The 24,565-nt window shown below is 34.8% G+C and overlaps 1 protein-coding gene across 1 annotated transcript in view; it reads left to right on the top strand.

Annotated features, from left to right (window-relative positions):
* The window catches only part of LOC129266969 (uncharacterized), a 248,295-nt gene that overhangs the window by 169,073 nt on the left and 54,657 nt on the right, over window positions 1–24,565 (top strand). Inside the window, exons 151-156 of the mRNA XM_064104176.1 lie at window positions 217–375; window positions 954–1,094; window positions 1,824–1,922; window positions 2,723–2,959; window positions 4,586–4,723; window positions 21,953–22,054. Coding sequence (XP_063960246.1) covers window positions 217–375; window positions 954–1,094; window positions 1,824–1,922; window positions 2,723–2,959; window positions 4,586–4,723; window positions 21,953–22,054 — 876 coding nt within the window. The remainder of the gene's footprint in view (window positions 1–216; window positions 376–953; window positions 1,095–1,823; window positions 1,923–2,722; window positions 2,960–4,585; window positions 4,724–21,952; window positions 22,055–24,565) is intronic.

Below are 24,565 nucleotides of genomic sequence, written 5' to 3'. Positions count from 1 at the left end.
TCGAATGCACAGTTTTCATTGGTTGAAAAGCAAGTTGTGTCTGATTTAAATTTTGCCTTTTATTTGTTTCTAGTTGGTTTCCAATCCTCCATTGTGACCATCCCAAGAATTTAGAAGGACCCTATGGTCGCTTAGGACATTGAGTTCTTGCATATATACATATGCATTTAACTTTGAGTTTATGAATATTCATGATATCTTCTCTCCATTTTATAGTTGGTTTCCAGTCCTCTATTGTCATCATCCCAAGTATTGAGAAGAGTCCTATGGTCGGTGAGGACATAGAGTTCTTGTGCAGGACCAGTGGAGCCAATGCCCCAAGGTATCCATTCTGGAGGAACCCCACTGGCAAGGTCATCTCGTCGAATCCTTCAAGTAAGTTCGGTTCTGTACCCCACAATACGTGATAATTGATAGTAAAGTCAGTGGTGACAATATGCATTTATACAGCACTATGTATAAACAAATAGTCTATTCTGAGACGCATTAATATTATTACTCTGGATTTAGCTTGAACTGCCTGTTAGTGCTCAGTGCATTTGACAGACTAATCTTGCCAGGAATTCAGTCACGTCAACCAATTGTTGATTTTGCTAAGTGTCCAATGCAAATATGAATCAGCATAAACATAACAAAAAGCTATGTGATATACATTTTTATAATGACATTTTTATTATGACATTTTTATTCAGTGCAAGGGTAAATGAATATCGTGTTAAGATAAACTTATATTGATATTGATTTTAAAATATCCATTGCATTACTACTCTCTGCAAATAGTTGAATATAAATTCATGTAAACTTGGATTGAGTAAATTAATACTGATAGAAATTGCTAGTGAACGCAGAAATGGAATCTATTAAGAATTTTCTTTTGAAGTATGATTCTGTTGGTTCACTGGGATGGGCAAACAAAAATCAACTTAATTATTCTATGATATCTAATGTTTCAGTTCGCGACCACCGAGTTTACACCCAACGTCTGTCAGACTACGAGACCAAGTTGATCATCCATAACTTTACCAACAATGACATGGGTATCTACCGTTGCAACGGAGGCCCTCTGACAACCACCTTCACGATAGTCTTGGCAGGTATGTTCAAATATTAATTATATACATGTACATATACTTTCAAGGATGTAAATGAGTCTATTGTATTGGAAATACAATCAATTTGCTCTTCTGTACTTCAAAAGTATTGAGAAATTCATTTTGAAATTTATGCCCGTCAAGCTTCATTTTAACAGGCTTTCTGTTCATGCTGCTCAACAGCCCTAAATTCCCAGCCTTTTAGAACTGCTCATGATCCTTTCATTCCTCTGTCTTCTAAAGATATCTACGTTCCTTCCACCCTAAGGACAAACTTTCACCCCTTCCTGTGGTTCCTATGCTTTTCCACTATCAACATTTTTATAAGGCAACTCATGGAGGACCTACAGCTTGATTGTAAATTTTACCTGCATTTACCAGACTTTTAGAAATTTTACACGTGTGTGCCATGGATCGTTTATTTCCTACGAAAGTGATTTTTAAAAATCATTCTTCAGATTTGTCTATACTTAGGATGCTACCTAACCATGGTGACACTGCTTGTGATAGTATTAAATTTGTGTGTTTCATAATTCATACACCATAAATATTCATTGTCATGAGAGACCCCCTTGCTCTTGAGGGTGGACTACTTTTATCGTAGGTATAGGACACGATTTGTGATAATTCTCTCAGGATCAACATGAAGGAGTGACATCATACTAATGGCGAAACACTTTTGCACATGTATTTTGAAACGCATAGATTAATTGATACTCTTGTGTTCTTCAGAGCGATCATGCGATCCACCCTGTAGCAATGGAGGAACATGTAACAATGGAGTCTGTGACTGTGCGGATGGATTCATTGGTGGACACTGTGAACTCAGAGGTAACATATCCCTTCATATAAAAATGATATGTTGATGAGGAGGATATGGATGGTGATAATGATGATGTTGGTGGTGATTGTGGTGATGATGCTGATGATGGTGGTGATGATGATGATGATGATGGTGGTGGTGGTGGTGAAGATGTCAGATGATGATGATGATAATGATGGTGATGTTGATTGTTGTGATGATGCTGATAGTAGTGATGGTGGTGCTGGTGGTGGTGGTGATGATGATGATGATGATGATAATGATGGTGATGATGAAGATAAAGGTGATGAGATCATCTCATCACCTTTGCCTTCACCATCATCATCATTATTATCATCATTGAGATGAGAGTGATTACGATGATTATGGTTGTGATAATGATGAAGATGCTGTTAAATCAGTTGATGATATCAAACTTTTTAATCAATAATAATGATCATAGTATATTCATTATTAAACTGATATTGGTGATGATGATGGCAATTGAGATGATAATGAGAATCATATTCCTGATAATACAGGGAAATAAAAATGGTAATAATGAGATATATTAATGAAGATAAAGAGATGAAGAAGAAGAATACTTAGGAGGAGAAGAAGAAGAAGAAGGAGAAGAAAAAGAAGATGAAGAAGAAGAAGAGGAATAAGGAGGAGGAGGATAAGAAGAAGAAGAAGAAGGAGGAGAAGAAAGAAGTAAAAGAAAGGGGAGCATGATGAGGAAAGAGAAGGTGGAGCAGAACAGTTTAGATTATAGGTCATTTGTCAATGACACAAAGACCTTGAACAGTCAGTTATTTCTTTCTAACAGGATGTTTCCCAGTATGTATCAATGGAGGTATCTGTCGGGAGGGGTCCTGTCATTGCCAAGCAGGTTACGTGGGAGGCCACTGCCAAGTCCTTCTACCGGTCAGCATCAACATTGTCCCAAGCCAGGATTCGGATCCACGCCTAGGAGGAACCATCAGTTACCTTTGCTCGGTCAATGATACCAACCTGGTAGAACCACCTGTCTGGAGGAACCTTCAGGGAGAGGACATCGCATATGGTAAGTGAAGCCATTGTGAGCATCTCACCAGCTCAGGCTGCCTGCCAAGCTAGCTTGCAGGAAGTCTGAAAAGTTTGATTAAATTTGTCAAAATCAACTTTTTTTCATTATTATGATACAGCTGGAAGGGATATAAAACAATTATGCAATGGCTTATTCTCATAACAGGCTAAAACCATTCACACTCAGGAACATCAATAGTACCATTCTCTCTCAGGCCTTTAGCCCTCAGGAGAAAGGTACTATTGATGTTCCTTTGATGTGATTAGTTTTAGCCAGATCCTGAAGCCTTATTGTATTTTGTGTGCTGTGCTTTATATGGTAGGGCACATTCTTTTAGGCATGATACTAGTAGGGGAAGGCGGGGTAAGTTGAGCATCGGGGCAAGTTGAGCCACCACCCCCAGGCTAATAATGAATGAGTCAGACATTGTGGTGGTGTCATTTATTGATGACCCATTGCATAACCCTCAACCCCACCACATCGTTTTCAACTTTGAAACAAAAAAAATAATTTTAGAGGGAAAAGTACAAATTTCAGCCGAAAAAGTAAAAAAGGGTGTGAAATAGATAAGTGCTTTTTACCCACAAACGTCTTTAAATATATTTTAGAAATAAGAACAATATTGTTAGTCCAGGTATGGATTCTCGCTCTTGTCATAGTCTTTTACATGATGGATGCATAAGAAATGTGTGGATGTGAAAATATCACAAAAAGTTCGGACGGGGCTAATTTAAGCCAACCAACATGGGGCAAGTTGAGCCATGGTAACTCTTATATTAATATATAATAAAAAATTTAAAAACATAAAAAGCCATTGATATGCAGGCAGAAAGGAGCAAATTCACATGACAGTTTTAGAAGATGTTGGTATTTATAGAGAATTAGCAAGTGAATATACTTTAAATGAAAAATTGACATCCTGGTTCTCCCGCATACATTTTGCACATAGTTTTTGTGGCTCAATTTACCCCAGACGGTGGCACAACTTACCCCACAGATGGGGCAAGTTGAGCCATTTGACATCAGTTTTTTCAAAGGTCACAACGATTTCCAGTGTGGGGATAGAAAGTTTTATATAGGTGAAAATATTTCCCAAGAATAAAATTTAAAGGCAAGGTACTTATCTCCACAATATTACTAGTCATATCAATTCTAACATGCACAATGTAAAAAGTGTCACAACTTACCCCGCCTTCCCCTACTTAGTTCAGGGAATGACACCGAGGGGGGGGGGGGGGTAAGTTACATGTGCACAATCAGTGATACTTACTTGGTAGGACCACCTATCTGGAACAACTGTCAGGAGTTAGTCATCTCATGTGGTAAGTGAACATTATTTCAGGGATTCCTTTTCCAGGATACTTTCAGATACTTGATAAGGAAAAATGGCATTAATTCATAATTAGGTTATTTTGAATCACACCTAAGGGAGCTATCAATCACCTGTGCTTCCTTTGTGATACCAATTTACTAGAATGATCTTGGTCTATCTTACGATAACACAATATTTTTAATGTTATTTTTATATGAGTGATGTGGTTTTTAATCTAAAATGATAGGTATGGACTTTGTAAATAAAGCTCAAATGTCACCTTCTTGTAATTGTTTTTCCAACCCCCACAGACAGAGCCCGTATCCGTGTAGAGAGTCCATCCCTTGGCGAGACACGTCTCATAATAAGCAACCTTCAGGAAACAGACACGGGCACCTACACTTGTTTAGCTGGCCCTATAGAGGGCAGTGTCTATGTTGCTGTCCAACGTGAGTAACCTCTTCCTCATTTCCGATTCATGTACCATTTGGAACAGTTGTCTTCTTGAATTTATATTTGTGGAAAACCTCAATGATTTTGAATAGCAGTTTTACTTTGCTTTTCTTTTGAAAGGTTTTCCTCTTTATGACCCATTTCTCTATTTCAACCTTTCATTAATGTAAAATAATGCAATACTGTAGTTTATAGTTAGATTTCAAATGCTAAGGTCAGTAACTGTTGAATAACATGGATCTTAGCTCAAGTTTTCTTGGGCATAGTACTCGATTGGTTTACACCCAACATTTGTTTCGATTGATGTTGCCTTGGTAAACAATGGTTTAAAAAAAATTAGTTGCCACCACTCAATGGGTTAAAACACAACTTTCATTACCATTGGAATTGCATTGGTGAACAATGGTTTAATACCACTGGGTTAACACTTCTCAATGGGTTAAACACCAATGGAATAGCACGGTGTAATAGGCAAACACATTTTCTTTTTCCATCGAACATTGGATTTCAAACTTACTCTGCGACCTATTATTGTGTAAATTATTTAATATTGAAGAAAGTGAGGTACATACTGTAGGAAGAATGATAATATCGATGGGTTGTTCTATCAAGCTGTATATGAAATTTCACATGACTTTATGAACAATTGAAATATATTCTGGTGCTAAATGTGATACCCCAAGTTTTTCCTGCAAGTTACAACAGAGTTCGGCCAAAAACCCAGATAAAATTTTGACCAAAAGTAAATTTTGCATTCAAATGTGTGTTTTAAGTAAGAATTTGATTCTACAATGATTGGATTTTAACTTACGGTTAAGAGAATCAAGATGATGTATAACTCCATACACAGCTTGAAAATAAGGCTTTCCAGTCCCAGATATTTTTAGTACTGTACAGTAGTTTCTAGGTGATGTGTTGTGTTGAGTGAAAACTGTACCAGTACAAAGAAAATTTGCCTTTCATCAAATAATGAGTTCTTTCAGAGAGACTGAAAAGAGCTAGAATTTGTTGCTTCATCTATGCTGTATTAGAGTCTAGTTATTCACAGCCAACTTTCTGAAAAGTATACCTCTTTTAATTCTGGGATAAACATTTGAAGAATAAATTACTTTTCTATGAATGACCGTAATGCCTATTGCCCCTTTTGTTGTTAATGAGATCATTTTTCAAAAGTGAAACTATAATATTTTTTTGTGTCAACTTATACCATTTTAAAAAGTGTTAATGTTTAGAATGGCAATTTCTTTAAAATTATAGATGAATTAAAAGCATCATTTCATCAGTCTTCTCCTATTAGATAAACAATGTTTTTTTTAATGGTGATCCTGTACATATGTGCCATGCTCTGTATAAACATAAATTTACTGTGGTATTTATGAAATATATTTTTTGTGTGAGAAATGTATGAAAAATGATATTTCTGTTTGCATGCATTTTGTCTGCAAAGATCCTGTTGTATTCTTTAAAAAATTTCCTCATTTAGTCATTTTTTACTTGGTGTGTATCTGTACATGTACATGAACATGTGAAGTATAATTATCAGATTCATTTTTCTACTATGATCAATAATCCATTTCTTCTTTTGGTTAATACATTTATAATATGGTAAGTTTGTATTTCCCTCATGTCTAACAATACTGAGTTTTGGATGTATATTTAATGTGCATTTATGTGGTACATTGTTAATATTTCTTGCCATTTTATGCTATTTAAACAAATTCCATTTACTCTGAAGTGTACTTTGAAAATGATATTACAATTACTGTTAAGAAAATGTGAAGAAAATGATAACTCAAATTTATTGAATTTGAGTCATGTGTAGAGGTTTCTGTAAATTATGTACACTGAGTATTGTTTATTTTAATAAATTCATCTTTCAACTAAGTTGTCTCTATTAGTCATTCCAAATATTGTATCTTCACTACCTAAACACCACCTTATTGATTTTCAGTATTTGTGGAAGCGCCGTGGTGTAGCGGTTTTGACTCTCGCCTAGTAATCAGAGGGTCGTGTGTTCGAATCCAACCATGGCCTTGCGTCCTTTGGCAAGGCGTCAATCCACAATTTGCCACTCTCCACCCAGGTGTTAAATGGTTACCCGCTAGGATGCGAAAGCCTATGTAGTATGTGTAGCAATTGAGTCTTGGAACTCTTGTTGGAATGCTCCCCAGGAAGTGGAGAAGCTGCATACATTGTATGCAGGCATGTAAGGATCCAATGACCGGGATTATAATATATATGTGAAGCGCTTAGAGACGTCGTTCCGATGTGTTAAAGCTAAAAGAACGTAGTTGCAGTAAAACACTAATTTCGTGATAAATTCTGTAAAACCAAGGTTAAGTATGACTATATCATCGTGGATCTAGATCTGGTACAGTTACATAAATTGAACTTTGTGAAATCATAAAATCTAAGCTGAAATACGATCACACTGAAGATCGCCAACACAGATAGGCACACGTGTGACAGTGTATTATTGTTGCTGGAATAAAGACCCGACGGAAGTGACCGAATCCGCGCTTATTTTGCTTATTTCTCAGCAATTACACAATTTCTTCCAGAATCCTTTGGCACATATTTTTTATTCATACAAACAGACACTTGGGTGGTTTTTATATTAGATTCTGTAAAAAGTCATTTTGAGATCGTTACCAAAACTGGAATTTATCTTTAAGCGTTATGTAAATGCGGAATATTATTATTTATTATTATTTCAACCTTTTCCACACTTTTCCCTTCAAATTCTGGATAAACGTGCAATTGATATTATCTGTAAGACATCAATAAATTCAAGTTAAATTTTCTGACCTGCATGTATTTGATTATAATAAAGCTTCTTGTCATGCTGCCTTGAACAGTCACAAGCTATAACACTTTATAAAAAACCCTCAATTAGACATGAATGATGACAAATACTCCACAAATATTTTTTAACATAGGTTACTACTTTATTTTTCAATGCAACATAGTTTTATAAAAAACATGATTCACAAATACGGTATAAAAGAAATGACAGAAATTAAATGGAAAATCAAATATGTTAAATTGTTTTCTCCTTGAGAGATCCTAATCCTTAAGTATTACTGTGAATGCTTCATTCACTTGTTTCATATCTTAAATTACGGCCCCTACATCATGGATGGTCTGGCACAGAAAAAAAATGCAAGGGGGGGGGTGCAAAATGCAGAATAATTACTAATAGTTACCAAATTTTTTATATTTTTAAATGTTTCCTTTTCTGATGATCTAGAAAAAATATCTTCAATATGACCCCACCGCAATGCTGTAAATTCAATTGCGCCAATCCTCACGAATTGGTGATTCTAAGTTCATAGTTCAGAGCCTAGGGGGGGGGGGGGGGTTACCAGGATCATAATAATATAAGAAGTCCTCCCAAATAAAATAGTTGCTTTGGACAAGTAGAAAAATAGTAAAACAAGCTTAATGATTATAATAATACAAGTACTCCCAAACCAAACCTGATTTGTATGAATAAAAAAAAGTTAAATCAAGCATAATTAATTTTTTTTTTCAAATACATTCTTGTATTAAGTTTGTACCAAATATTGATTGTTGTCTTGGCTAGTCATCAGGAAACTACTTACCATATTGTCTACTTAAACCAAATGGGTGTACAAAACCTGTGGGTATGACAGAAAGCTGATAGTGGTCAAATTCTGTAATTTGATTGTATTTGAATAGGGGACACAGTTTTCCTCATGAACTTGATGGTATGAAAGAAAAACTTTTCGTGCTTGCTATAAAACGTCTGCAGTTCCTGTTATGGTAGGACCAGGATAAATTTACCTGTACAGTATATAATAGGTTTTTCTTCCTGTGATTCAAGGTTGGGAATACAAGAGATCATATTTCTTTTACATTGGATATTTGATGCATTTAATCACAAAATGACTTTTAATCCATTGGATATTAAGTCTGCATATACTGTATGTGAGCTGGAGTCTGTAGCAAAATCATTCAGACTCCAACGGGTAAAGGGAAAGTCATCAAAATTTGTTCTTTGTGATGTTGAATTTTATTTTGTAATCTTAAGAAAGGCTTTTTGCAGAAATCATTCTTTTTTCAAAAATAATGTTAATGATAATTCATGAAATTTAAAATGCAAAATATTAAAATTTTTACCAGAGTGGTATAGGCAATTTTGCGTTATTGTGTGTTGGTAGTGTGGGGGTAATGTGTGTGTATGTTGTAATTACTGGGGTCACTCAAAAAAAAAAATACAATATAGCAGATAATTTCTAAATTATAGAACTACTGGCATAAAAAGCTTTACACCTTAATAAAATCCATGTCCATGGCTTACCCAATGTAATTTTAATGCAGAAACTGAAGGGTTTGAAAGAAGAAGGGGCTTAGTGGGATTCGAGATGGCATCACTACTTAATGTGGTTTAGACATTTGTTCATGAGCTTTAAAAGATGATGTATGGATACAGTCAAACCTGCTCTAGAGAAAACCTGTAAAGAAGGTCTACCTGTCTATATAGGCCACAAGTATGGTTTTTGATAGAGAAAACTGTCCATAAAAACCACATGGCGGTGTTTCACAAAGAATTAAGTGTGACATACAGTCATGAGTAAATGCCAACACACACATGTTTGAAAGGGGAAGGGGGGGGGGGGGCTGAAAGAAATGTTGAAAACCACAAATTGTAGGTCTTCTCGTACCCCTAAAAAATTTGACAAGCAAAAAGAAGAAGAAAAACAAGTTATAAATTAATACATTTTTTGTCGTTTTGTACCCAACACAAAAAAGAAATTGAGTTTAATACCTAACCTGATTGACTGATACATGGTCCCGTAATCATGATCTGACCAATAAGGTGATCCGTTATATACTGCACACAACTGAAATTTAAAAGTGCGACGTTTCAATGTTTGTGAAACACCCCCTTGTCATTAACTCTTTGCCCACTTTGTTGCACTAAAGTAACATACAGCAGGCTGCCAACTTTGACTCAACTTACATTTTATTCACAATACACACTGAGTCTATTTAGTCGATTGTACTTACACATACACAGCACCCATGTGTGCATTAAATTTTTTATTATACACACACGGGGTTGTGTGGTCCAGTGGTTAGAGCATTGGACTCATAATCGCAAGGTTGTGAGTTCAAATCCCAACTCTGCCATTGTCTCCACTTTGATAAAAAGGCCCAAGAGTGATATCTGTCGTCTATTACGTCGGCCACTATGACTGATTAACCTAGACGTAAAATGTTTCCAAGGTAATTGGTTATATACCAGCTTGGCGTTTACCAGCAAAAAATGCTGTCCTGCCGAGTTCCTGCGGGAGTTACCACAAACAAAACAAAACAGAACAGAACAAAGCTTTTCTTTATGATTAAATCAATCAAAAGTTATTGTGAGTTGAATAAGCATAGTCCATGCAAAACCCTGTTAAGGATGCACCCCAAAATTAAAGTGGCAAATGAGGGTTTTTTCTGTGGCAGGCAGAGAGTTAAGACTGCTTTTCTTGTAGACATGTATGATTGTACCAATTTACATTTCATATCTAGGCTGTATTACAGAAATGCACAATTATTTCTTGTACTTGTATTGCATTTAATGGTGCACATGGTAGTAATTTAGGGAGTTGTTTTAGAGGAAGCTTTGGTCTTCCTCTTTAAGAAATTGTTAAATTAACCAGAAACTAGTGATGGGGTGAGCTTTTCTCTTGGGAAAGATTGAAGTTCAATTTAAACATGTCATGCATATTAGATTCACCTAAGTATGACCCCCTGACTTCAACTTTTGATGAAAGTTAATGTGATTTGAAAAAGGAAACAAAAGAAATACGTTCAATTTAAACATGTCATGCATATTAGATTCACCTCAGTATGACCCCCCTGACTTCTACTTTAGATGAAAGTTAATGGGCTTTGATTGAAAACGAAAGCAAACAGTTCTCTCTTCAATGTGAAAACCAGTGACCAATTTTCTATTAAAATCAGTTAAAATATTTTTGGTTTATATTTTGTTATTTTCCCCCTATTTTGTATACTATTGATAATGTCCACATACCCTTTACAAGTGTTTCTTTGAGAGGTGCTTTCCAGAAAATTGTGCAAGATTTGGTATGGACTTTGAATGCAAAATAACTTCAAAATATATTTATATCTGTAATTTTGCTGCTATGTTATTTAATGTAAGAAATTGGAAGGGAATTGACTTTTGGCTTCCATTTTCAAGCCAGGCATAAAAGAAAATATATGTGTAAATTTAACAAGGAACAGATATGCCTAATCCATCCTTCACTAGCTCATTACATAACAGTTGGGATTTTTTTTCTTTCTGCTACACTTGGCTTCTCCTGGAATAGACCTAACTTTAAAGTGAATTCTATCATTTTCATCTTCGAAATTAGATTATCAAACTTGAATTACTGCCTGACATATCCAAAAATATTGAGTAAAGACTGGATTCAAATAACTGTTTTCTTATCTTGATTAAGGTGTAAAGGGCTATAGTGTTCACACCCATTACAGGGGGAGGAGGGGATAAATTCATTAGAAGAATGGTCCAAACTACTTTGTCTTTCATTCCGTCTTTCTCTATCTCTCATTTTCTTTTTCCTCTCTTCCACATCAATTGTCTGGTTATCCCACTTCCTCCTCATACATTTTCATTTATTAACAATTTTATTCCCCATTGTTTTTCCTTTTGTTATTTTCGCTTTCTGATTTACTTCATTCCAACTCTCCTTTTTTTCTTCTCAAATTCCTTCTTTGTTTTGACCCTAGATGTAGATAAAATACCCCTTTTCTATATAAGTCTTGAACGGAATACTTTCTATATTCCTCTTGCTCTTTTTCACCCATTTATAAGGTGTAAAGTGCCCCCAAGTTATATTTTATTTATGTATATATATATATCCACAATTGGAACCCTCAAGAATCAGGAAAAAGGTGTGGCCTGAGTCTACTATTTTGAGTTTTGGATAATTACTCCCCCCAGAAAAAATATATATATTTTTTTTTTTTTTTTAATGACCAAGAATTTTCAAATTATGCAGCATGATTTTAAGGGTATGAATGTTCATGGATTGAAATTTAGAAAGAAAGCATTGGGAAATACATCAATTTAACACTGTGCATGCAGTATTGCAAATAAAAAGAGAAATGATACTGATAGATTCAACAAATTTGATGTGTACATGTATAATATTATAATTTAGTATATACCCCAATTAAACCTTTACCCTTAATTTTTCCTCTCCATTTACCCTGGCTTCTCTTATATCTTGTCTTCATATTTTCATCACATTTTCCTTTGTACTTCTACAGTATTCTATCTTTCCTATCTTCCCCTCTCTTCTTTAACTAAACCACTCCCAAAACATCTCTTCTTTTACTTTAAATACATTCACTTAATACATTTCCCATGTTTACCAGGTGTCCAAACAGTGTATATATTTGATGCTTGTATATTCATGTTAGGAAACAAGAGGGAACTTCACTTTACCATGAAAGTGCCCCTATTGTAAGATTAGTTAGAAAATAATTTTAGTTGATGGAAAAATTTGTTATTGTTCCTGGTTGTGAATAAGGATTAGAATTCAAGCATAATCTGTTTTGAATCAGAGAGATGCCATGTTAAATGAAATACAGTCCACATAATGTTGTTTCTAGATTTCCCGACAATTGCTCCTTGTTAAAACCAATGAAGTATGATTCACCCCATCTTATTTCCAAATCCTGATCAAATTCACAAACAGATACAGAATTACTCAGAAAGAAATATCCTCCTTGTCTGACTAATCTTCCTGAAATTATTGCTCTGATGATGAATTTCAATTGTGGGTTGTCAAGTTCATTTGGATTCTAACTTCTTGAGACAGATTTGGTCTCTGCCGCCATCCCTTGGGCATTAAACATCTTTTACAGATTTATTGAATGGACTTTTGTACCCTGAAGTAGGTTAATCAAGACATCGATAACTGTATTGAAAGGGATATCAATTTCTCGTGTGACAACTGTCTGTCTTTACTATGTGTAATCATGAGATTATAAATTAAGTTTAATAATAATAAATAATAATATAGGGTATTTATATTGCGCACATATCCACCTTGTTAGGTGCTCAAGGCGCTCCTATATTACCCGGCTAAGCTAGGCGTTCATAGCGCACACAGCTTTTTAAGGAATTACTTCCTACCGGTACCCATTTACCTCACCTGGGTTGAGTGCAGCACACTGTGGATCAGTTTCTTGCTGAAGGAAATTACGCCATGGCTGGGATTCGAACCCACGACCCTCTGTTTCAAAGTCCGAAGACTAATCCACTGGGCCACAACGCTCCACTATTATTATGAAGATGTAAACAGTTTTGTCAAAAATTTTGCTATAATCTATAAGTCTTCACTTTCGACACATTTCTTGCTCCAATTTCATACTCCACAATTTAATAATGAGACATTACACAACAGGGTTTATGTTATTTTATTGAAACATCAAATCAAAGTATTCTTAAAAGTAAAAAAAGAAATATACATCATTCATAAAAGTAGATGATTATTTCAGATGTAGATTACAGCAAATCGGTGAATTGACAACTTTGGTTGGAGATGAAACTTACCATCACTTTCTTTGGTTGCATGAATGTCACTATTTTAGTTAATACGCCTTTCAATATTGGTAACTACCTCGGAAACAATGCCTAACAGTCAATCAAAATCAAAGATTCAATGGAAGTTGTCATTGCATGGCAAAGTGACTGTAAGTAACAACATGTATGACTAGGTCCCCGTCTTACAAAGAGATATGATTGATCCGATCAATGTCAAGTATATGGAAATCCATCAATGTCATAATTTTTTCCTCAGGAAATTTGTACAATGTCCATTGAAAACAAGGAGAAGCATTGTACTGAATTGTCAGGAAAACACTGACTCTATGAATATACATCATAGCTAGAAAACGTTTTATACGAACATGTATTTTAGATCTTGACATTGCAGGCTTTCCATAGTTGTGGTTGATTGGATCAATCGTAACTCTTTGTGTGACGGGGTCCAGGATTAGAAATCAATATACCAGCTTTGCAGAGCTGGTAATCGTATTTAGAAATCCTTATGTCAGGCAAGAATCACCTGATTACGGTGTACCAAGCTGCCCTTCATATGTCAATGCATTAAAGATTTTAAAGGGATGGTCTGGGCTGGAAATATTTATATCTTGGTACATAGAGTAGAATTCACTGAGCAAAATGCTGAAAATTTCATCAAGATCGGACTACAAATAATAAAGTTATTGAAGTTTAAAGTTTAGCAATATTTTGTGAAAACAGTCGTCATGAATATTTATTAGGTGGGCTGATGATGTCACATCCCCACTTTCCGTTTTCTTTTGTTATTACATAAAATCATAATTTTTTCATTATTTCATACTATTGTGAATAATACGTCTCCCTTATAATGAAATAAGTTGCAGCAATAAATATCTAATGCACTAAATCAGTTGTCAATCCAATTTTTCTAGTTCTTGGAGGAAAAAATTTGAATAAACCTAATTTCATATAATAAAATACAAAAGAACAAGTGGGGATGTGACATCATCAGCCCACCTAATGAATATTCATAACAACTGTTTTCACAAAATATTGCTAAACTTTAAAATTCAATAACTTTGTTATTTGTTATCCAATTTTGATGAACTTTTTGGCATTTTGCTCAGTGAATTCTACTCTATTTATTTAGCTATAAATACTTCCAGCCTGGACCATCCCTTTAAAAAGTCATGTCTCAGCATACCACCATACCGTTAAATATCTTTCTGATGTTTGTTGCAATTGTTGCTTTGTTGCTGATTTTAAGGCTTGGTATGCAATTATATTGTTCATTATTTATACTTCATGAAAGAGTGTCATGCAAAAACAAAATTATGAGAGTGTAGAAAAATATATCAGTAATGTCTAATCAACGTCTAATTAGCCGTCCCCATCAGCGACATGCTTTAATCCAGAATGGATTAAGTGGGTTTTAACCGCTGTTATTTTTCCAGCCTGTCTTGCTGGTTGACTTGTCTATAGTGCAATAAATAAATGAAGGAATGATTAAATGAATGATTGAATGAATGAATAAATTTATCGATAGATAAGTAATTGATGAATGAATGCAAACTTAGATGGTTAGTCCTCTAATAATCAACTAACAAACACCATTTACAAATTGATAGATAATAGAAATATCAACCTAAAATGAGGCAGTCTCCAAAAGGATACAATACTAAATACATGCACTTTTAAGCAGGCTCGGATCCAGCTGCATTAGACAAGATAATTTTGAGAGGCCGACGATTGTGCAAAATCATTATGGCCCCTTAAATTGCATTGTGTCTAATCCTGCTGTATCTGTGCTACCTTTTAAGTGATTTAGCGATGCATCTATAAAAAAAGAAGTTGTTGAGTCATAGCATGCGAGAAAGAAGTAAGAACTCTCTGTCACCTTGTATAAGGGCTATCTAGAAGCAATAATTTCTTCAGGATGTGGAAATTGAAACCTTATTAATTACTGTCTATTACATGTTACCTCCTCTGGGGTATAGTTTTTGTATCCTTTCTGTAACCACATGTAGACATGGAAGAGTGTAGAAATATTAATTGGTCAGGGCAATAATAAAGCTATCGCTCAAGTCATTGTGTAGACTGTATGAGTGCAAAGTGCTCATGGCATCAGATGGGATATCTATCGTTGGGATTTAAAATAAATTGCATTTAAAAGAAATACATGTATGAGGTCAGAAGGGCAATAATGGTCTTGACTTAACCACAACATCTTAAAACATTGGCAATTCTACATGTTCAGAGAGGAATACATCTTTGTTTCACATTTTACATAATTCAATACTAAAGAAATAGTGAGTGGGTGACGGCACCAGTCCCCACATTTGGATACTGACCATGATGAGCATATAACTTTTTTTTTAATTCAGTGAAACTTTTAAATGTCATAACTTTCTTATTTTACATTTTGATGAATTTACAGTGTTGGCTTGTACTTTTTGGCTTTTTCTCATTTTATTCCAATAAACTTTTTGTCATTAGCCAGTGTTTGCTTACATTTGTATTTCAAACTGTTTTAAAAATTATTGTATCCTATTTCTCGATATATTTTTAATAACTCAAAATTATTTATCAGTACCTACAAAAAAATGATGGATATCAAGAATTCCATTTCCTGACATGAAGAGTTGAATTCTTGATATATGAAATGGCTTGCCATATAATTGACATACACTGGCTGAGTTGTTCAGGGGTGAGAGCTCTTTTAAGTGAATGAAGATACCATTCTGGATTGCATGATCACAAGGTTCTCTCTTTCTTTTTTCTTTTTATTATGTGCATGTAGGTCTCTTTTCACAGATGGTTTATATCTTTGTGGGCCAAAAGTGCTTGTACCTTGCAATTGATCCAATCTTGTTTAGTTGAACCATGGTTAATTTAGATCCAGGGTTATGAAGAAGTACATTTACATGGCTACCAAGTTTATTTTTTTCAGGGGGGGGGTGGTTACAAACATTTGATTGATTTGATTACAAGACTGTCTTCAACCTTTTTTTAATGGATGCAACAGATTCTCTGAGAAACTGTGTTAAACGACAAGACAGTGAAAGCTCCAGACACAACAGCATGCTACAAATTTGATAATCTATGTTGGTTATGACTAGGTAATGAAGTAGTAGCTGTCAGAGTTGCAGCGACAGTTTTTGAGTGCATAACTACATGGAAAGGATGAATGAAAATGGCAGGAACATGGAAGCAAGTTTCCAAAGCAATCTGATATAAAAAGGAATAAAAAAAAGGATGAAGGAAGAAGAGGAAGAAAAATATAATTAAATGGTGTGATAAGGAGTAAAAGTGGTCGCAAAAACAGGTTTAAATATATTTGTCCAAGAAATATGATACAGCACAAAATTAGCAAAGTTGACCTACAGTGTAGATTGAAGGGAAGAATTTGGACTTGATCTCCAGAGGAAACTTTATTATATCCTCCCACACCCAGTGTTGTGTCATCAACTATCACTACCAATTTAATCATGACATATTTGTGCTTGTTTTTTTATAGGAAAGAATTTACCACAAATTTCTGGCTAGTATAAGGAGAGTAAGGAAACTTTATTATCCTCCTACACCCAATGTTGTTTTGTCAACTATCGTTGCTGATTTTATCAATGGTGGCATTCCCCTGTTTTTACAGGAACAGATCAAAAACAAATATGTGGAAAGCTTAGAAGAGCAAGGAAACTTTGCTTTCCTTCCACACCTAGTGTTGTTCTATCAACTATCACTGCTAAATTCATCAGTGGCGACATATCTTCTCTGTTTCTTACATGAATGAATTGACCCAAAATTTCTGGCTTGCATTTAATGAGAATAAGGAAACTATTATCCTCCAGCACCGAGTGCTTTCTGTTCAACTATCGCATCAAATTTCACCAATGGAGGCACATTTCCTCAGTCTTTACAGAAGGGATACATACCAAAATTTTTGGCTAGCATAAGATAGTCAACAAAATTTATTTTCCTACTCTAGTGTTGTTCTATTAAAAATCCTATCTAATGTCATCAATTTAGGCGCATTTTCAGAAACAAATGAAGACCAACACTGGCTATCTATGGAGCGTGAGGAAAGTGTATCACCCTTTCACAAACAGCATTTCATCAGCTATCACTACTAATCATATCAATGGTGGTATATTTCCCCTGTTTTTACAGGAATGAACAAATACCAAATTTCTGGCTCGGGAGTTGAGGATATTGAATAAAACAATCACTCCTGATTACAGTGATATTGCACATTGACCCGAAACAGTTTGGAAGTCATCTTTAGTAAAAGGCATGTGAGGAGGGAGACAAAGTGTCAATGCCTAATCTAAGTTCAGCTCTCAACCTAATTTTATCTTTTAAATTGTAAAATTCTTTGCTCTATGCCATCTTGGCTGTACACAAAGCTTATTCCATATATCACAAATGGAAATATTACTCCAATCTTACTTCATGCTTTCTATTTCAGAAATTCTTTGGCTCTTTTTATAGGCTTAAAACTTTTTTCAGACTTGATATTTCCATCCCTCTCTCCATAATGTATGGATGACATAGGTATAAGTACCACCCCCACCACAACCACAAATAAAATAACATTTAAATCTAATATAGGTTTAACCAGTAGTTATCCAATTATTCAAATATACATGTAGAGAATTTTTTTCACCGTCAACCTAACACACTATTGAAAAGTTTTTTCCCCTGTAGGAAAGTATTAATGTTATGTTGCCTCTGTACTGTAGTACTGATAAAAGAAAATGAATGGTCGACACTGATAGTCTTAGAACAAATACCCTTCACACCCAAAACAATCAACTCTATTGTACCTAAGATAAGTTAACCAGTAGTTGCACAATAACTAGAAAAAAAAATCAGTTAATTGATTTATTTGTCAATTGAAAGCAATATTTTATATTTTGTCCCCTTTAAGGAGGAGTTGCACTTTTAACTGTGTGGAAATGTAAACTGTCAAATAGAGTGCATGTTGGAAGAGATAAGCCTGCTCAGGAGGAGTTAAAAACCACTTAATCCATTCTGGATTAAAGCGTGTCGCTGATGGGAATGGCTAATTAGACATTGATTAGACATTACTGATATATTTTCTACACTCTTAATTTTGTTTTTGCATGACACCCTTGTGTCTGGAAGTGTGACGTGTAATTAGTTGCACCCTGTACAAATTCAGTTTTTAATGGGGTAGCAAATAATAAAAAAAATAACATATTGCCTACTACAACCTTATTTTCCCTGTACAAATTCAGTTTTTAATGGGGTAGCAAGATATTCATGGCTTTAAATTTTCACCACATTATGAAATGTCTAAAAACTTAAATGATCTTAAAAGGTTTTGACCTGTCACTGATTAAATTACTTACTAGGCAATGAGTTCTTTATCTTGGAATGATGTTTTCACTTTCAAATTTGTGGTTTCATTTGGAGTTCTCCAGATTCTATAGATGCAGCTTTGAAAGATAACTGAACAAAAAGCCTTTTATATTACTAATGAGTTTACTTTTGGGGATATAAAGTCCCTTAAGCAAACCTGTTTCTTTAAAAATTGTTTTTTTTTATTTTCAAACTCTTTCTTAGTTTGCGTCTTTTTAAAATCTTACTCTTTTGGTTTAGCCTATAAACTTCTCATTCTTCTCATATCCAGGTTTATTTTACAACCTACATGTGTGATTCCTTCTGATGTCTTACCTAATTCTATTTTGTCTTTGTATCGTTTGCCTATTTTCTGTAATTAAATTGTTATTCAAATACATTTCATATTGTTTTGGGCCATGATGAAGCAGTCAATAAATGTGGAAATGAATTCAACTTGTATTTCTGTCCAAACTAAGCCTGGGGAGCCTTTCACGATAGATGTAGTCAGTGGTTTTCACTGACAGATGTTATAAGCTACTGCAAACCATTGAATCTGATTGGCTGAGAGCAAAATAGTCAGTGAAAATTGTTCACAAAACTTTCCATGAAAATCCCCCCCTGATATGATTTATCCTTCATTCTCCCTACTGCCATTCCTTCTCTATTTGATATGCCCTTCACTACGGACCCCATGTTTCTAGTTGCATTTCCTGATTTCAGTCAAGAAAATAGAGATAAAGATGAACGTTTGATGTTTGCTATTGACAGCCCTGACCTTCAGCCCCTTCACGTGACTCTAGTCATGAAAATAACCAATAAGATATAAGGATATGGTCATATTTATTTAGTATTACAGAGTACAATTGCCTTATCGATTTCAAAATGTCAATAAAAGTCAATATCTTTTAAACAAATATGAGAGATTGTAAAAGCAAATCAATGTTTCAATGAAGGAAATTGTCCCCTCTCATTTTACATTGATTGTTATGCCTATTATAAGTAGTGAGAAAGAATAAGTAGTACTAAATATAGACAGAATATGTAAACCCTCTTTATTTTCATAATTTTCCATGCACTATGTGATCACGTGATCATGTACAGATGGTGGTGGACAATGAAAGAGGAGAATTTTCAACAAGTGTTTTAATCCGCCTTTCTTCCATAAACGTCATCAGGGACTCTTTCCCAATTTCTTTAACTTTCATGATTTAGCTCTTACTTGGACTCTGCATCTGCATGTAGTTTGCTGTCTTCTTTTAAAATTCAAGATGTCATGGTCATCGTCTTGTACCCAGTGCCAAGTTTCTCTCATGACTGTTCATGTCATCTTATCTTCCTGAGGAGCATTTCATGAAGTCTGTTTCTACTGAATTTCCTCTGACACCTGTTATAAGCTACTGAAATCCTTGCTTTCCATTGGCTGATAGCAAATTTACCAGTGAAAAATCACAGACAAGACACCTTGTGAAAGCCTCCCCTGATACATCTTACATGAAGGAAATCATCGGATGAAATCCAATAATCTTGAGAGGGCGTGCCTGAGATATACAAACCACCCGTCATCCTTGACTTTGGTACTTAACCCCTCTTGTATGTGAGCTTGTAAACAAAAAAGATCATGTCAAACCCTTCCAGTGGTGTTGAGAGTTAGTGTTTCGATGCTGGTATTCATGATATATACCATCTTTGGATGCAAATGCTGTCCTCAAGTCAAGACATATTTCCTTGCTTATCATTTTAATGTGTTATACAAATTTAAGATCAAATGAAAAATAGTAGGCCTATGTACCGGTACTTCAAATTAAAAGAAATGTACTTACCTTTAGTACTTACCTTTTTATGTAAAGCTTGCTTTCTTGTTTTTTATTTTGACTGTTGTATACCGCTATGCATCTATTAAGATAAAAACTTGATAAATATTGAACTTGATAGTATTTTCGATAAATTTCATGTGATAGTATACAATAAGAATGTCATGAAGAACATAATTACAGTAGAAAATACAGTACAGATTGTAATACACACATTACTACGAAATGCTCATATACATTTGTGTGACTCAGTACCTACTTGCAATAATTATGTGACTCAATTGTCTTAAAGAGTCTTATATCCATACACAATCATGTATGTGCACAAACAAAAACATTTTGATTTGGAATGTATTACTTCACTGTTTTCCACACTACCACTATTTGGAATGTTTTATGGAATGCATCTATTTCTAAAGCTGTTAAGAAGAATTTCAGTCCATTATTATTTTTCCAGTGTTATGAGGATGTCTTTTGGAATAGATAATTGTCAATATCATTACATGTTGTATTTCCAAACTAAATACAAGATTAGTCCTCTGCAACTGAATTACTTTATCCATCTCATTTTTATCCACAGTGCTATCTTCCAGAGTGCATCGAAGGAGAACTCTTCAGCGTTCTATGCCTTTCTAATGTCAATATCAATAATGTTCTAAGCAAAGCAATCCAAGAATGGCAATTTCTGTCCCATTCATATCAACCACAGTCCTCTGATGATGTCTTTCATCCAGATTATATTAATAATACTTCTGTTCCGAAGCAAAGCACAATGATCTGATAAGTTTTATGCATCTCCTTCTCGTTCTTCTACAGCTCTTTCTAAGTAACTTCTGGGCCCCGCCTTACAAAGCGTTATGATTGATCCAATCAGTCATAACTCTATGGAAATCCATCAGTGTCATGATTTTTTATACAGGAAATTTGCAAAATGTCCTTTGTAAACAAAGGAGAACACACCAAATTGTCAAGAAATAAATGAATTTATGGATATATACATTCGTATCTATAATTGTTTTTGAACAAACATGCATAGTAGATGTTGATGTTGCTGGATTTCCATATTTGTGATTGATCGGATCAATCGCAACTCTTTGTAAGATGGGCCCCTTGAGTGCATCAATGGAGTGTTGTTCAGTGTTCTATGTCTCTCCAGTATCAGTATCAATCATATCAATAACAGTCCTACGTTGATGTCTTTCATCCAGAATGTATTGATAGAGTCTCAAAGTTAAGCATAAACATCTGATCTATTGTATCCATCTTGTTCTTGTTCTTCGATCACAGCGCCTTCTGAGTGCCTTTCAAAATGCATCAATGGAGATCCTGTTTTGTATTCTATGTCTCTCTTAAAATATTTCAGATCACAATTAGCATCCACAATCCATTGGTGACGATTTAGAATAAAGCTGTCTGGAAGCAAATTCATTTAAGCATCTGATCTAATTTATCCATCTCCCTTTCTTATTCTTCCGCAGCGCTCTCCGAGTGTCTTCCGGAGTGCATCAATGGTGGCCAGTGTGCTGGAGGAGTCTGTATCTGTCAGCAGGGATACGATGGAGCATTCTGTGAAATAGAAGGTAAAAAAGGTCACACCAGTTATTAGCATAATTAGAATTTATGTCATCTACTCTTCAAGTAAATGAATAAGTGTTTGGTACCGCAAAATCGTAAAATAGCCTTAAAAACGGACATACTGAAGTTTTTCGACATGCACTCATCGGAGTAAAATCGCATGAATGACTAGAACGCTAGAGCGAGACATTATATAGTAGAACCGAAAGAGACAATGGACGCTTAAAGGTGAGCTGTGATTGGCTGTCGAGGTAAACAAACTTTCACTCACTTGCTCATGCTCGAGGCAGCGTATATCCAGCTAACAGACCCCAATTCTGTGCCACCAGAAGGAGTTCGTAAGAACCCTTGCATTATTTTAGTTGCTTCGTCAATTTACGGCTGGTACTAAGCCTAGATCGTTTACCTTGACAGCCAATTAGCGTGCATCGTCTCTTTCGGTTCTAGTATACATTGTCTTGCTCTAGTATTCTAGTCATTCATCCAATTTTACTCCGATGAGTGCATGTCAAAAAGCTTCAGTATGTCCGTTTTTAAAGCTGTTTTACTATTCTACCTCAATTATATGAAGTTCCTTGTTTTTTGTGGCAGAGAGACATAGTTACAATCTATGCTCTGTAAAGTCTATTTATTGTGTTTAATATTTCCATGTTCCATACAAATAGAAACATTGGGCAATAGAATGCGAATCAGCATACATTGTGTACATATATTTGATCTGATCCCCTTTTGACAACCAATGCATTTTAAAATATTTTGTCTTTATAGTACATATATTTTGTTCTTTAATAAAGAAACTTATAAAAAAAAAACATGTTAAAAACATCTTTGCAGGATGTAGAGGATAAGAACAGATTTGTAAAAATGTGATTGAAATAATATATGCATTTCCCCAATGTGTAAGCATGCCTGTTGTTATGTTCGTCGTGTATATAGAAATATGTCCATATTCTAACTCTTTGAATAATTTGAATCAGAAATAGAACATTTCTGAGGTAATATTCCATGAGGGGACACATTTTTGGTATGTTGACAATTTGTTTTTCATGACAGCCCCCTCCCCCCAAAAAACCCACACAAATCATGATCTGCAGGTGAGTCTGTATTTCATGTCCAAGGTTATGTAGGTTTTTGAGAGGAAATTGAGAGTAAAACTAAGCAAATTGCCAAATTTCCTGTTTGAATTCATCCAAATATTTGAAGATTATGTCACATCAACTGTGTTTGACTCTCCACCTGAACTGATTCATGTTTGATCCCTTTAAAACAAGTTTCTATCATATCATTGCAAATGTCAATAATTTCAAGAAGTAAAGTAAAACTTCCCACACATTTTCTTTTTGGACAAATGTGCTTGTACAAATAATTTGAATAATGAAAACTATTAGAAAAAAAGATAAAATAACTGAAAATCAATCAAAGAATGAGAGAATTATTGATTTCTTAAAAGTGTCATATGTGAGCAGATGTCAAGTAAATTCATTCATGTGCTTCTGCTCTCGTAGAAAATATCCTGAATGCCAAATACATTCAAGCTCATTAATTTCTAACCAGATGGAGGGTTTGTTTTTATGTAAAGTGGAAAACCTTGTTTTTTGTTGGTGAAAACCTCAAAACATGATATTAATGTGGTAAATTATTGTTGGAGTATGGTAGCATAGAATTTCAAGCTGAAGGTCATTTTCTTAGTAGAGAAGATTCTAATGGGATATGACCTAGACATGGAAACCTAACCCATGTATATCTATTTATATTGAAAAAGAGCGGGAGATTATACATGTAGGTTTCATACACCAGACATGCCAACCGTTCCCTTTTAGAGTATTGTTCCTCTATTTTGCTATAAATATTCCATTACTTTTTTGTATGATTTGTTACTTAAATTTTTTTTCCAAACATGGAGTATGTAATGTATATACCGCGCGCGACACGAGCGCTGATCCGACGGTCCCAGACCGGTAAAAATCACCGTTGGGCCAGTAGCTTGTTGCATGAAAAGAAAAGTAAATTCTTGCCTACGAGCACATGTTTAAAAGGGTGAATTATACAGTTTTCAAGTAGAGTAATTTTGCAAGTTTTTTCACCGATCTCACTACAACAGGCTGGTGATTGTTATGTTGAGAATTTTTTTCAAAAAAAGAAAAAAAAGAAGGTTAATTGGCAGGTCTGGTAAACAAGTAAATAGAGAGGCAGTTACAGGATGAAAAATGATTGAAAAGTTATCTTTCTATTTGTGAATTACAATAAGAAGAGAGGGGGGTGAGAGGGAGAGGGATAAATCATGGGGGTGTTTTTGGAACGATTTTAGAGGTAGCGATTGTCGGGGGGGGGTGCAATAAAGATAAAGAGGGGACGTTGTCACAGGGAGAGAGGGGGAGACTGAGACTGATAAATTAAATTCATGAAATCATGAAAATGAATAGAAAAGTAGAGAGGGGGCAGCAGGAATTCAGACGTCTTAATTGAGTAAAGTCTGGCTTTCTGACCACAGACAAACGTGCTGTGGCTAAATTCCG

Source organism: Lytechinus pictus, chromosome 8 (assembly GCF_037042905.1).
Source record: "Lytechinus pictus isolate F3 Inbred chromosome 8, Lp3.0, whole genome shotgun sequence".
NCBI lineage: Eukaryota > Metazoa > Echinodermata > Echinoidea > Temnopleuroida > Toxopneustidae > Lytechinus > Lytechinus pictus.
This window is presented reverse-complemented; position numbering and strand designations above follow the sequence as displayed.